At 37.9% G+C, this 16,000-nt stretch overlaps 1 protein-coding gene across 2 annotated transcripts in view; it reads left to right on the forward strand.

The window, feature by feature from the left end:
* The window catches only part of LOC137287638 (neuropilin and tolloid-like protein 2), a 102,553-nt gene that overhangs the window by 80,198 nt on the left and 6,355 nt on the right, over positions 1-16,000 (forward strand). For both annotated transcript variants that reach the window (XM_067820015.1, XM_067820017.1), the window contains exons 6-7: positions 4,193-4,337; positions 6,182-6,261. In XM_067820015.1, the coding sequence (XP_067676116.1) occupies positions 4,193-4,337; positions 6,182-6,261 (225 nt within the window). The remainder of the gene's footprint in view (positions 1-4,192; positions 4,338-6,181; positions 6,262-16,000) is intronic.

A 16,000-nucleotide genomic window follows, 5' to 3' on the forward strand; every position in this document is an offset into this window, starting at 1 on the left:
TGCGTACGATTCTCGTGGTTCGTACTTTGTTCAATTTAGAATTGCCAGTGAAGTTTGAGATGTGAGACGAACGTTATTAATAATTTCTGTCTCAATATCATAACCTGGGGATTTTGAAATTACCATGTTGAATGATCTGTGCCTGAAACATTAGATCAAGGCTAGAAACTATTGGTTCAATAACAGGTTGGAGGTCGTCTAGACGAATCTAATTATTGCAATTGAAATCAATAGAATATACAATGATAAAGATTAATGTGTTTAAGGAAAGATGAATTATACCACAAGTATTGGAAGCCATTTACCGTGGAGGCTAATCAGATCCCACCCCTAGCATAGTCCCAGTTGGTACTGGCAGCCAACTTGGTGAATTCTCCCAGATATCATTTCATAGTAATATGTCTTGCTCCAGGAGTTTGTGTCCAGATCTGACAAGAACTGCTCATCCATGTGTCAGTCAGTCACTGATAGGCATCCGTGTATACGGTGGAAGTTACACCAGAGGATAATACAGGGGTTATAAAGAAGGGGTGTTTGTGATTTCATTTTAAGTTTACAACTTCAGTGACGGTACAAGTCAAAGATGCAGGATGGATACTGACTCCACTGTATTTCAGTATTAAAGTTAGACTGTGACTTAAATATTCCATGTCCAAAGATGATTCTTGTGAACCTTGTCTAGCAGAAGAACCGATATATTTGAATGAAATCCTTACGCTCGTATGCAAAGGCAGATACACAGAGAGAATGGACATTACACTATACATGAAGTACTTTGTCAGTTTTAACAAACAGTTTCATTTTTCTTATGCCTATGATAAGTTATGTGATAAATCTTTAACTAAATGTTATTTGTTAGTGCCCTAAACTGACTTTAGAAATTTTCAGCTAGTATATTTTCAAAACTTTTCTGTGATGACAAATGGGAAACACAGAGACTCACTGTAAATCTTAATACAGACACAGCACCAGCAACAGCTGATGTCAAGATGCAGTTTGGTTCACATGTTGAACTTGAATGACTACAATAGAAAGTGCATCACTGTCATTCCACAAGATGGTCTGGAAGTAGTAAAACTTACAAATGTAAGAATGACAACTTCAAGTTTATTACATTTAGCAATGTAGATTCTTACACTGTCGGGGGCTTGATAATGGTGAAAGAATACATATACCATGAGACATCACTAAATTTGCTAAACAAGAAGTCATTATTTACCCGTTCAATTTTTCATCATGGTATTATATTTAGTTTATGTCCAGGAAATGATTCATGGGAGATTAACACACGCCTCCCACTGGATGAATCAGTCTATGAGTTTAAGAAGTGCACAGGAATCAAGTCTACAGTGAATGTATATGGGTAGGAAGAGGTTTTGAATCTGTTCCTGGTCATTGTTATTGATTACCTATTCCCAAGATGTGAAATCAGCTTTTGTCATCAATAAAACAACTCATATTGTTTATTCTAGTTTTGACCTTGTAGCATGTGCTATAAGTTGAGTGAGTGGGTGGGTGAGTGAGTGATTATGCATTTCATCAAGCCTAAGGAAACAATTTATTTATATTAAAAAAGGCATGGAAATGATATTTTGTTACTAATTTTCATGTTTATTGCTTCGACTGACATTAATTTCTTGATTTAATTCTGAATGGCACTGTTATGTCTTAAAAATCTTTGGTGACAAGAGGAGATCAATGTGGCATTGAAGTTTTATATCTGAAAACCAGGACCGGCCTTGAGAACACAGTTTCAATGGAATAAACATTACTGGCCATACATTGTACTGAACAAACCATGTATTTACAGCTCCTAGATGCAAATATTATACTATTGTCCTGTTTTCTTTGGAGAAAATAGCCTGTCTGGTACAGGGTTGGCCAAAACACTTATCTATCTGAGGGATTTATTGTCTGTAATCAGGTTTCCACTCTACATGATCAAGGTTCAATTGTGAGGCGTAATGTGTGTCTGCATAGTCAAATATATAATTTCATTCCAAAATAAACAACATGAGGACTGTCCCACCAATATTGGTTGATTGCAGGATTTACACAGCTCATCAACCATCAAGTCTGCATTTACAATTCTTTCCAGATGAAGTTCACTTCAGCATAGAAAACCCATTTTGTTACAATACCAATCTTGATTATATCAGTATCATTGTCCTGACTGAGGACTTTCATTTTGTTTGAAACAAATACATGTGATATGAGAGAAGAAACCTGATTGGTTGATGGGAGTGATCACATAGGTGGGACATAACTTAATATAACTTGAAATAGTCACTGATGGTGCTACAATCAAGCCATGAAATGCAAAGTTTGTTCTGCAAAAGTAGAAACTGGCGGTGTATTGTCAGTATCTGTTTTATTGTCAGCATTTACAGGTTGGTGCCAAATTTTGATATGACTAGAGTAGGGTACATATACAGGAAACATGTGGTTCCATATTACCATAAAAACCTCACCTCGTCATTTTTGTAACTATGTCAGTTTTCATCAAAATGTTGACCACATCCATCCCAGTCCGCAGCATGATTGTTTGAAAATTGAAAATGCAAATGTGTCAGTTATCTCCATTGGCTGAATAATGCTGCTTTTATTTTGTATTTTATTGATCCTTATGATCTTACTCTTAAAATTATTGCATCCTCATAAGTAGGACTGATCTGATTGTTGGATAGTATTGTTGGAACGATTTTGGGCAAGAGCCTTGATGCTATAAAACTTTAAGTATTTTCAGTTATTCAACATTTTTTCTGAAACCGTTTGTCTGATTAATTTTAGATGTGGATGTGCAAACTGATTGAAGTTAATAAAAGGACAATGTTACTCAGGACATCTGAGATCAGAGGCAGACTGGGAATGGGGGTAATTTGAGCAACATCATGACATCAGCCCATTATGACATACTGGCAGACTTTGTTTATAACCACAAACTTTGTGAATAGCAACTTCTTTTATTTCATGAGTGCAAACAGTGCATGATAACAGTACTAGAACCTGTATGAAAATGTTGCACTCATGAAATAAGAGAAGTTGTTATCCACAAAGTTTGTTAAAATTTGTATTTTCCATCTGTGAAAATGATACTCAAAGGAAACATTATGATATATCTCCAGACGATTATGTTAGAACACCTTATCTTTTAGTCAGATTACTTAGAAATGACCTTTTTGACTGGGTACAGTGCCAATTTTTATTGTCTTGAAAATGACTCAGAAATCCATTGTGTTCTCCATGTAAACTAAAAATAGACCACGAGTCTTATGAAATACTGATTTATTGTTTGCAAGTAATACATCATTTCATTGCTGAATACACTGTATATATTGTCTTCTTCAGTCCAGTGTTGGACAGGAGTGGAGTTTGACATGGCAGACAGAATACTTACAACTACCAGACCCCATCTGCCAGTATATACATGTGAATTTTAATCATATAAAGTATTGCCCTTAAAACAAGGCACCTAGACAGTTTTGTCTTAACCCCAGACATAATTGAGTGGGTAGCTTAAAACCATATTGAAGAGTGTCTCAGTCGTCTCAACATGTCCAGCTGAAAAGTTGGAAGAAGTAGGTTGTAGACATTGACCACTGGGGTAAAACCCACATGTGTGAGGTGGTTCTGACAAAACCATGAAAATCATCATGATATAGCTTGGATTCAAAGCATAAATACCTGGTACCTGACTGGAGATAGCAGCTCCTGGTCATCCATGATCTTGTACATGCAATTGTCTTGGTCATATTTGGAGCTGAGAAAAACATTTCACTATTGGACTTATTCAGTGTTTGCTATTGACTATGTGAATGCTGAAATTTGTACAAGAATTAAAATTTACATCTAGAAACACCAGCAAAATATAAATCTGACTTTGTGTACATATTTACAATGGCATACATTTGTATCCCATCATCGTTATATATTTTTCTTCATTTTCAGAAACTGTGGAAACCTAGATGTGCCACATGTTCTAGACTTGCATGGGCTTTTTTGGATATATTTGTTTCAGGGTCTGTAAGACAGAGTGCTGTACTACAAGTAATTTAGCCATTGCCTTTCTCACAATAAATGTTTGAATTTTAATCATTACAGATTACTGTGTTTGTTTGTGGTGTTTACATATTTTTCAAACATAGAATCAGTATGAATGTCCAGTTTTGGTAGCCTTGCGCTTCTGTTTCAGCACAGTGCTCAGATCCAGAGTTACTGATCTACAATGGTTTTGCCACAAAGGACATGCTGCCCGTGAAGATCCTGTGTGGACAGCTGGCGGCATATGACAAGGGAATGAGCAAGTATTTGTCCACAGCGTCCAAAATTGTTATAAGGTGAGGTCACTGGGTGTATTATAAAACACTACTTGAGTTAGTACACTGGTTCATCTAGTAGATGTAGTAGTGCAGTCTGTGCCAGAAGATCTCTGTCCATCTGAATATATAAACTGATGCAACTATTTGTCAGTAGACACAGTTATACAATCAACCTTAATGTGTTCAAAGTCGGAGAACCGACCCAAATCTTTTGATTCTGTTGGTAGATTCTCATGAGGTTTGTGATATGTGCACATATCAACTATCCTTGCCACTTCCAGGAATCACTGGATCTGTATCCCCAGGTTATAAGACATTTGGCATTATCATCAGTACCTAGATGTCATGTCAGTTTAATGCCACACTCAGCAGACTGTCAGCTGGATGATGGAAGTTTGTAAAAGAACCAACAATCCAGTGATTGACATTGTGAACATTGGCCCATGCAACTGGGTTCTTTTTTATTGCTTATGTTAATCTACTGAAATGAGGGAGTTATTCTTTATTTTGATTAACTGACAGAGTGCATAAATAAGATTTATGTTTAGATTTTGATACTCAGTCAGGCAGTGGACATTGTGTGATCCAAATTTGCTCATCACTGGCAGGTGGCTATTTTGTACACATGTGCAGTGGTGCTTCGCCAGGCCAAACCCTAATCTGACTTGTTTCATATTTCCCTGAATTGTCGACTCCATCTACATCCTCATCCAATGAACATTTCAACAAGAATTAGAGTTTCATTTTTTCATGTTCATGCCATAAGTAGCTGACACAATGTGACAGTGTTTCAGGTCATAGATAATTTGTCCATTTCTGAAAGTTGTATGGCACCTGCATTTGGAATACAGAGTAACATTTTCTACACATCTCAATGTGAAGCAAGAAACTTGGTGGCTTATGGTTTGCCATCGGTATGAAATGGATGAAAAACTCTCTGAACTAGTTCAACTTGTCTGCTGCTAATAACCTAAGACAGTGTTTAGCCTCAATACAAGGGTCTTTAGATAAACTTGTATTTCTTGAAGAGTTGTTGTGATAACTTGAGTTTGAATTTCTGATGAAACTGTGAATGGTAGAAATGTCAGCTGTCTGAAATTAAATGTTATGTTCACACCACTTGAAAAGGTTCATCTGACAACCAACTTTCTCAGACAGTGCAGTGTGACATTTACCAGTAGAATGAATTAAATTAAGGGAGTGTTTAAACAGGTTCAAACATCTATGTAAATGTTTGATGATGTGCCGTGAATTCTGAATGTCTCCATTGACCTTGTGATAATTAAAGTTGAGCTGTCAGCACTATTTCTTTGAGGTCTGACAAATCCACATGACTGGAAAATATTGCCATGATTTGACAGCAGACAAAACTGTGCATGTTTCATGTGGTTATTGTTTTAGTTCATCTGAAATGAAATTGTATGTGAGCACATCTCACTGCCTTGTCATTATCCTCTTGTCTATTACATCTACATCTACCTGTGCTGGCTGTGACCACATGGTAGTGTGACTTGGCAAATTATGAGCATCTTTGTCATGCCCTCATGCTGTGGACATTACTCATGATATCAATCACTGGTTTGTCATGGCAACTGTCATATAGTTTGAATATTGCTGAGTGCAGGAAAAAATACCAAACATAGTCTGGACATTAAATATTATGTATTTCTTAAAATAATACGAAGCCATTAGGAGGTTCAAATTTGTGCATGTTTTCCTACACGAATAGTTTACCTAAAAAGTGTGCTGTTTAGAGTCTCTCGGAAATATCTGTGTGTTGAGGCTGGGACCTTATATATAATAACTGATAGTATCATAATCATCATTCTAATACAAGTTATTTTGTGTTCCTGATGTTGTAGGTTTGTGTCTGTTAATGGTAACCCCCTAAGGAGCACTGGGTTCAAGCTCAGCTGGTCAGCAGTAAGGATACCTGGCAATGGTGAGTGGAGATATGTACACATTATATCACAGTATATTGTAGGCAGTGCTATGTACCCAGCTGTATATCACAGTATATTGTAGGCAGTGATATGTACCCAGCTGTATATCACAGTATATTGTAGGCAGTGATATATACACAGTATATCACAGTTAATTGTAGGCAGTGATATGTACACAGTATATCACGGTATATTGTAGGCAGTGCTATGTACACAGTATATCACAGTATATTGTAGGCAGTGCTATGTACACAGTATATCACAGTATATTGTAGGCAGTGATATGTACACAGTATATCACAGTATATTGTAGGCAGTGATATGTACACAGAATATCACAGTATATTGTAGGCAGTGATATGTACACAGTATATCACAGTATATTGTAGGCAGTGATATGTACACAGTATATCACAGTATATTGTAGGCCGTGGTAATGGAGGGAACATACCATGTCAAGGCTGTGACAGTTACTTTGTGTCATATGAAAAACTTAAGTGTTTTATTAACTTCTTTTGAGTAGCATGTTACATTTTGAGATGAACTGTGATTGTTTGAAGTGATTGTTGCAGGTGTATAAGATATGAGAGTTTTGAGTTGTTGTTGGGATTCAACCCCACAAATTGCTAGAATCTGTTCCTTACCGAAAAGGTGTAATGCTAAATATGGTTCACAACAGTTTTCTAGAAACTCAAAGTGGCCAAAAGATTTGTTTATAAAAACTGTAGTTTATTATGCACATTTGAATTATATTATGCAGTCCCTTACTTACATGGTTTATGTTAAAAGCATGCTTGTTTTAAATATGGTGTACTTTGTAACAAGCGGTACTGCTAAAGCAGTTTGTCCATGATATTTTTTATGTGCCATCATTTGTTGCTGACTAACTAAGATATAAGAGAAACATTGTGATGTGACAAAGGAACTATCTCACTAATTAACAGAATACCATTTAGTAGATAGCACAGAGTTTGGGTCAGGTGAGCTTCAGCTGAGAATATATTTTTGTTTCCATCAATGTTTTCTGCCATTTTAGTGTTAGGCATGGTCCATAGGTATTGATTCCCAGTATTAGTGTTAGGCAGGGTCCCTAGTTAAGGATTCCCAGTACTAGTGTTAGGCATGGTCCCTAGTTAAGGATTCCCAGTATTAGTGTTAGGCTTGGTCCCTAGTTAAGGATTCCCAGTATTAGTGTTAGGCAGGGTCCCTAGTTAAGGATTCCCACTATTAGTGTTAGGCAGGGTCCCTAGTTAAGGATTCCCAGTATTAGTGTTAGGCATGGTCCCTAGTTAAGGATTCCCAGTATTAGTGTAAGGCATGGTCCCTAGTTAAGGATTCCCAGTATTAGTGTTAGGCATGGTCCCTAGTTAAGGATTCCCAGTATTAGTGTTAGGCATGGTCCCTAGTTAAGGATTCCCAGTATTAGTGTAAGGCATGGTCCCTAGTTAAGGATTCCCAGTATTAGTGTTAGGCAGGGTCCCTAGTTAAGGATTCCCAGTATTAGTGTAAGGCATGGTCCCTAGTTAAGGATTCCCAGTATTAGTGTTAGGCAGGGTCCCTAGTTAAGGATTCCCAGTATTAGTGTTAGGCATGGTCCCTAGTTAAGGATTCCCAGTATTAGTGTTAGGCATGGTCCCTAGTTAAGGATTCCCAGTATTAGTGTTAGGCAGGGTCCCTAGTTAAGGATTCCCAGTATTAGTGTTAGGCATGGTCCCTAGTTAAGGATTCCCAGTATTAGTGTTAGGCAGGGTCCCTAGTTAAGGATTCCCAGTATTAGTGTTAGGCAGGGTCCCTAGTTAAGGATTCCCAGTATTAGTGTTAGGCAGGGTCCCTAGTTAAGGATTCCCAGTATTAGTGTAAGGTATGGTCCCTAGTTAAGGATTCCCAGTATTAGTGTTAGGCATGGTCCCTAGTTAAGGATTCCCACTATTAGTGTTAGGCATGGTCCCTAGTTAAGGATTCCCAGTATTAGTGTTAGGCTTGGTCCCTAGTTAAGGATTCCCAGTATTAGTGTTAGGCATGGTCCCTAGTTAAGGATTCCCAGTATTAGTGTTAGGCAGGGTCCCTAGTTAAGGATTCCCAGTATTAGTGTTAGGCAGGGTCCCTAGTTAAGGATTCCCAGTATTAGTGTAAGGCATGGTCCCTAGTTAAGGATTCCCAGTATTAGTGTAAGGCATGGTCCCTAGTTAAGGATTCCCAGTATTAGTGTTAGGCAGGGTCCCTAGTTAAGGATTCCCAGTATTAGTGTAAGGCAGGGTCCCTAGTTAAGGATTCCCAGTATTAGTGTTAGGCATGGTCCCTAGTTAAGGATTCCCAGTATTAGTGTTAGGCAGGGTCCCTAGTTAAGGATTCCCAGTATTAGTGTAAGGCAGGGTCCCTAGTTAAGGATTCCCAGTATTAGTGTTAGGCATGGTCCCTAGTTAAGGATTCCCAGTATTAGTGTAAGGCATGGTCCCTAGTTAAGGATTCCCAGTATTAGTGTTAGGCAGGGTCCCTAGTTAAGGATTCCCAGTATTAGTGTAAGGCAGGGTCTCTAGTTAAGGATTCCCAGTATTAGTGTAAGGCATGGTCCCTAGTTAAGGATTCCCAGTATTAGTGTTAGGCATGGTCCCTAGTTAAGGATTCCCAGTATTAGTGTTAGGCATGGTCCCTAGTTAAGGATTCCCAGTATTAGTGTTAGGCATGGTCCCTAGTTAAGGATTCCCAGTATTAGTGTAAGGCATGGTCCCTAGTTAAGGATTCCCAGTATTAGTGTTAGGCAGGGTCCCTAGTTAAGGATTCCCAGTATTAGTGTTGGGCATGGTCCCTAGTTAAGGATTCCCACTATTAGTGTTAGGCATGGTCCCTAGTTAAGGATTCCCAGTATTAGTGTTAGGCAGGGTCCCTAGTTAAGAATTCCCAGTATTAGTGTAAGGCATGGTCCCTAGTTAAGGATTCCCAGTATTAGTGTTAGGCAGGGTCCCTAGTTAAGGATTCCCAGTATTAGTGTTAGGCATGGTCCCTAGTTAAGGATTCCCACTATTAGTGTTAGGCAGGGTCTCTAGTTAAGGATTCCCAGTATTAGTGTTAGGCATGGTCCCTAGTTAAGGATTCCCAGTATTAGTGTTAGGCATGGTCCCTAGTTAAGGATTCCCAGTATTAGTGTTAGGCAGGGTCCCTAGTTAAGGATTCCCAGTATTAGTGTTAGGCATGGTCCCTAGTTAAGGATTCCCAGTATTAGTGTTAGGCTTGGTCCCTAGTTAAGGATTCCCAGTATTAGTGTTAGGCATGGTCCCTAGTTAAGGATTCCCACTATTAGTGTTAGGCATGGTCCCTAGTTAAGGATTCCCAGTATTAGTGTAAGGCAGGGTCCCTAGTTAAGGATTCCCAGTATTAGTGTTAGGCAGGGTCCCTAGTTAAGGATTCCCAGTATTAGTGTAAGGCATGGTCCCTAGTTAAGGATTCCCACTATTAGTGTTAGGCATGGTCCCTAGTTAAGGATTCCCAGTATTAGTGTTAGGCATGGTCCCTAGTTAAGGATTCCCAGTAGGAATATCACTAGAAGAATTTAGAACTTGTTTTTCTTGGCTTTACCATGTATTCTGGCTGAAGAGCACCACAAGGAAAACTGAACACTGTGAAGGAAAACTGAACCAAGGAAGGATGACGATATGTGGATAAACAAATATATTACAGTGAGAGCTACACACAGGCTACCTCTGTAATAAAGAAGTTGTTCATCCATGTATTGTTTTCCTTAGAAGCCTTTCAAAGAATTAAAGTTGAAGCAGTGTTATGTTTCAAGAAATGTAGGACTCTCGATCCTTCTGTGTGACTGTTGATGCTTCCAGTAGAGCTTGAATATGTTCCCTGACTGGTCCGGGTTGAATGATAACAACAGTAGTAATAGTCATTTGAAGTGTATCAATCTATTTATCAAGTAACATTAATGGTTTTTCATGCTATTCATGAATTAGCTCTGGTAGATGGGGCTGTAAGTGAGACAGTAAGGTGATGACTGTATGACAGATATATGGTGTAATGTATACATATCCTTTTTCGTAAAGCTGCAAAGCTGTAGTCTGGCCTCATGACAGATCCAGATTAGACATGAGTAGAGCAATCATGTGTTCGTACAGCTAGGACTGTTGAAGGATCTTCCAGCTCCATGACAGTACTAAATGTAAAGAAGAACAAGGGGATGAGCAAGTGTGGAACAGCATTTGAAGTTTATCTCATATATTTCATAATGTGTGAATGCTCAAAATGAATCTGTAATGTGAAACAGAATGACAGATATGTTATTTTGACAGAAATGTAATCTTGACAGAAATGTAATCTTGACAGAAATGTAATCTTGACAGAAATGTAATCTTGACAGAAATGTAATGTGTCATCCATAAATCATGATAAATCTACACTTGCTTTGGGCAGTTTGTTCAGTCATAAAGAGGACAAAGTTATTTTGTGAGTTTATTACAAGCAGGATTATTTATTTTGGTAAATATCTGACGCCCTTCAACCCCCAAAATATATTTCTTGTCCTTGAAGATCAGTGGCGCTCCCAGTTGATCAGTTGAAGCAATTATTGTGAATCCATTCATCACTTGTAGATGTGAAGCCAGATAAATAAGGTATCCACTATTTGCTGCAAACTGTGATGCACCAAGTAGAGTGATGGACTTGGGCTACTTTGTCACTTGAAGTGCAATTGACATTCAACCTCATAAACTGTCATTGATGATTGGAGGGTTTGATGAGAAACCCGTGAAGAAACAACCTGGAGTTTCACTTTGCTTAAAGGAATAAGAATTCTAATCACAAAATCAAACTGCAATCAGTTTCTCATGCTCCTAAAAACATCGTGTGATCCTAGAGGAACCTCAAAGTCTTGGAGATTGAATAGTGTTGAAATGTGACACAAAATGAAAGTAATCCTTTAGACATTAGAGCTCTCTTTAGATTCCAAATGATTCCAGAAAAAACATGGACTTTTACTCAAATTAAGTAATAGGGAAAGTACTAAGGGTTTCATTTTATTCCAAGAAGAAAAACCCTGAATTATTTCCTTGAATTTTTTTGCTATGTTGCTACAATGGTAGCCATTTTAGATTAACTGTTGAAAAGCACTAAAGTAGATTTTTTTACCAAATCAGAGCTTTCTTAGGGCAAGTGTAAGATTTCCCAGTGGCATGTTGCAAGAACATCAGGACAACCCTGTGGCTGCTTGACATTCCATCTAGGAACACCAGTCTATGTACTTTTCATGAAACATTCTTTCAAAGTTCTAGCAACTGTCGATTTTGAAACTCTTTGAAGTTTTGCATCCAGAAATGAAATGGAAATATGAAAGAAGTATACAAACTGTTTCCACTTATAAATCACATAAAAAGTAAAGTGTTGCCATTCTTTGTTTGAGGGAACAGTGGGGACAAACCAAGGTCCCAGGTACATGGTACAATGTGTGGAGCCCATTTCTGGTTTCCTCAGCTGTGATATTGTTGGAATATTCCTAAATCAGGTGTAAAGAGTATTCTGACACTCACTCACTCACTCACTAACAATGTTTAGCAGCATAAACATATATGTAAATTGAAAAGTTTCTGTCATCCAAACCTTGGCATATATCTGAATTAGGAATTTACAAAATATTTTAAATTTGAATCTGTTGTTAATTGCAGAGTATGCTTTTCACTTCCCTGATTCAGACTTTTTATGAATGTCTTCCATCCCTGATTCGGACATTTTCATGTGAAAAGTTTCATACAAAATGAGAACACAAAATGCAAATGCTCCTTGATCATTCACAATCATGACAGTCAGTCACAGCAATGTGTAAACTATCCACAAAACAGAGTGGTTGTTATTATTCTCCATTTATAAGTGTCTGTAGAAAGCTTTGAGATACACAAATCAGATTTCTGAACTCTTTCTATCTGAGACTTGCTTCTAGCTAAGCTCACTTATAAGAAAGTTCTTCATGTAAGATATCCTATGGAGGTTTGTCAAGTATGATAGAGAAAACCTGAGTTTAATGAGAGTGACTCTGCTGGTGGGGACATCCTGAATCTTGTCCACTGGTTCATCCTGAATATTCCCGTGTTTCAATATCAGATCTGTTTGCTGGTAGTCCCGAAATGTATACTTCTTTGAACCCTCAAACAGCTTTGAACTTGCCCAACTTCCCATCCCAATGCCCTAAGTATCTTCACATGTTTGCAGAAGCTTCGGTGAAGTATCAAGGACAAAATTGGGAAGGGAACTAACAGTTGTCTGATCTTAACCAATTTTTCTCATAACCAGAGTCTTTTCTAATTTGAGAAAGCATAACAAAAGCATGAATCTCATAAAGTCTGCAATTGGATTTACAGACTGCTTGGACCTTCTTTAACAATGTCTAAGATTATTGAACCTCAAAGTAAACAGCAAGGAAGCACACTGAAAACCTATTTCTAGCATCAGGATGGAAATGTGTTTTTGCAGAAATCAATTGTGGTTACTACGACCTGGGTTATGAAGAACTAACCTTTTCAGTGATTTCAAACAGCTGGACACAACAGGTCTATAAAACCTTTCAGTAAACTGAACTCAATATTGAAAGACAGATTTTAATGAGATTGGCCAATGCTGTGATGGCCTGTAACGTGTTGCCTCAAGTGCTGATATGCTTTCGAACTAAGCCCAAGGTGTCACATGACTCCTTCAACAACGATCTCTTCCTGATATCGTGCCAGGGTGTCATTCCAACTAAGATTTTAAGATAAAATCAATATTTTTTCAGTTAATTTAGATTAATTATTGCAATGCTGAGTATTGTGAGATAGCCAGTCTAATACAGGCTTCACCAGTGACCTGACAATAGTAGAGTGAGAGACCTACATAGAAGAAAGAAGTCAATACACCAGGAACAATATTAATTAATGAAATTATTGTTATGTCACCACTATGTAACACATCCAGGACAGGGACAGTGCTATTTTAATGGTTTAGTTGGAATTTCGCTGATAGGCCCATAGTTTCCATTCAATCTGCTTATAGGTGAAGAGATGTGGAAAACATATGGAAGTAAAGGAGTTTCTTTGCAGTGAAGTGTGATATTATTTTGCTGCTTGATTAGGTCCTGGAGAGCTTGATTAGAGTTGACTTTAAACAAACTGAGAATGTGCAAAGGAAAATAACAGGATCATGTAATGTCATATTTGTTTTGTCTGTTAGACATGTGGGAATTACTTGGCAGAATAGCTTTCTGAACTCATGGAGTAAAGGTAACTACTGACAATCAGATGGTTACAAAGAGTGACCATGTCAACTGGGTGTCCACACAGTGTAAAGTTCCTGAACTGTTGCAGTAAAGGTAACAACTGGCAATCAGATGGTTACAAAGAGTGACCACACTGTCTATAGTTTCATGCTGGTCCATTCACAACCATCCACACTTAAATGTCAAACATTCACAATCACTTTCACACTTTCATATTGGAGCTCAGGGTGCTGGCAATGCACAATCAAAGTTACACAACACCAAATGTTTGACCATAGACTTCTGTTCTAACTTCATTATTTTTTTTAAGAATCATCCAGGCTGTCAACAGCTATTCCTTGAACACATGGGCACAGCCAGGCCTTTAAAGTACAATAAAACACAGTTTCTGGTCAATTTGTCTTGCTAATTTTCCAAGCACAGGAAGCTGAACACATCAACCCCAGTTTCGCACCATACCTACTTGAAAATATCCTTACACACATAAGCATAAGTCATGGTGATAAAAATGACTAAATACTTAAAGTTGTGGTTTCAAGTACTGGGTGCAACTGCTTTTCAAAAATGTAAAAACATCTCATGCTATTTCATCCGATCACAGGTGTCACAAGCCTCTGTCTCTTCAGTTGCTTACATACGGTGCCTGTGCAGGGAGCATGTCATTCTAGTGTAGTGGAACCTCAAAGATGCCACAGTATTACTATCCAGAGTTGCCTCCCTTAGTCATGTTTCCCATCTGCTGTCCTCAGTTCAATATGCCTATCAATTACAGCACTTACTTTACTCAGCCTGTAACCATGTGTGTGAGTTATAGTTCATTTCCAATTTCACATCATACTTGTGATGAAGACACTAGATACCCTGTATACAACCATAAGCTTTCCTGTATGTTTAATAGTTGTAATGGAATAGTTACTATTTTAAAACACTGTGCACTACTTGAGGCAGTGTAGTCTGCTGTATGGACTTAGTCCCGGCTCCTGGAACCTATGATTGTGGGGTCAAATACCAGGTCACCATGATTGTCAGCACTATTTGTGACTGTGGGTTTCAGCAAAGAGGTAACTGTCTGAGACCAGGGCCCCATTCCTTAAAGTAATCATAGCAGTATGACAGTCGTAAGTCTATGTTAAAGTATGACAGTTACAAACATCTTAGCACTACGATTGTTTTTTGGAATGGGACCCAGACCTATAACCTGCATCACTTCAAGCGTCCCACAAACATTTTGATGTACACACCAAGATGTACTTTAAACAAACTCACTCACTCACTCACTCACTCACTCACTCACTCACTCACTCACTCACTCACTCACTCACTCACTCACTCACTCACTCACTCACTCACTCACTCACTCACTCACTCACTGCAGGGCTTATGGCAATGATGCTTGTGATCTTAAAAAAGTGAACTGCCTGTGAAAAAGTCTGTCACTACCAGTACTATGCAAGTTAGTATTTGAAATATTTGTGGAGCTTTGATCTCTGTTCACACATCTGTGGTAGAAAAACATGAAACAATGAAACCATTCAAGTATGTTTTTATGACACAAGTTGTGTGGAACTCCAGAAACCTATCAAATTATTAATGTATAAAATATATGCTTGAGTTGAATAATTCCAAATTGACTGTAGATGTTGTGTAGAGTGCCTGTGCTGAAACAGCAGTCATGGTATCAGAACTACGCAATATTTATTGTGTTAACAGTTAATGTTGAGCACTTATAGAATAAAGTAAGTAGTCATTATATGCACATAAAAATGTAGAGAGACAGTGTTACAATTTTCAAAACAGGGAATATGTTTATTTTTTCCAGGGAGAGAAAGTATGTGTCCTGATAGACAATTGCAGATGTTACAAATTTGTGTCTTACAGTAAGATAGTAGTTAAAGAGCTGCAGTGAATATGAAACTGGCAAAAATACAGATGATCTGATAAAGGCAAGAATTTTATGGAAGTCAAGTTCTTTTTTGTCATGGAGATGACATTTTGAAGTCCATTCTTCATCCTTCATAGGAGAATTAGTCCACCTGATGAACGAATATACTTAAAGATGTTGACATCCATTACACTCTTGCCTATATGTGTCTCACTTCTAAATGCCTTTCAGACTTTAGGTGATTTGATGTCTTACATTGTGTCCTGAATTTGCAACATACTCTTTTTTATATTAATGAAGCTTGTATCACAACCTAGATATATTCTGAAAGCACCATGGGAGATTCATGCACTACCACCATACCAACATTCTTATTTTGAACAGAATCAGTCAATGAGCCATTGTGTGAATGGATTTTTTGACCATCACTTCATTGTCTGGTTTATGTACATGGCAGAGGTGATGTTGTGGAGGCTTCAAGCAACGGAACATTTCAGCAATCTGTGTGACTGACAGGTGCTAACAAGTGATAACATTAGTTTCCCTCTCCAAGAACACCTGATGTTTAATTGATTCATTCATCTACTATTTATCTCCGCTTTACCTTTTATTCTGA

The sequence above is a fragment of the Haliotis asinina genome, chromosome 6, assembly GCF_037392515.1.
Source record: "Haliotis asinina isolate JCU_RB_2024 chromosome 6, JCU_Hal_asi_v2, whole genome shotgun sequence".
NCBI classification, from domain to species: domain Eukaryota; kingdom Metazoa; phylum Mollusca; class Gastropoda; order Lepetellida; family Haliotidae; genus Haliotis; species Haliotis asinina.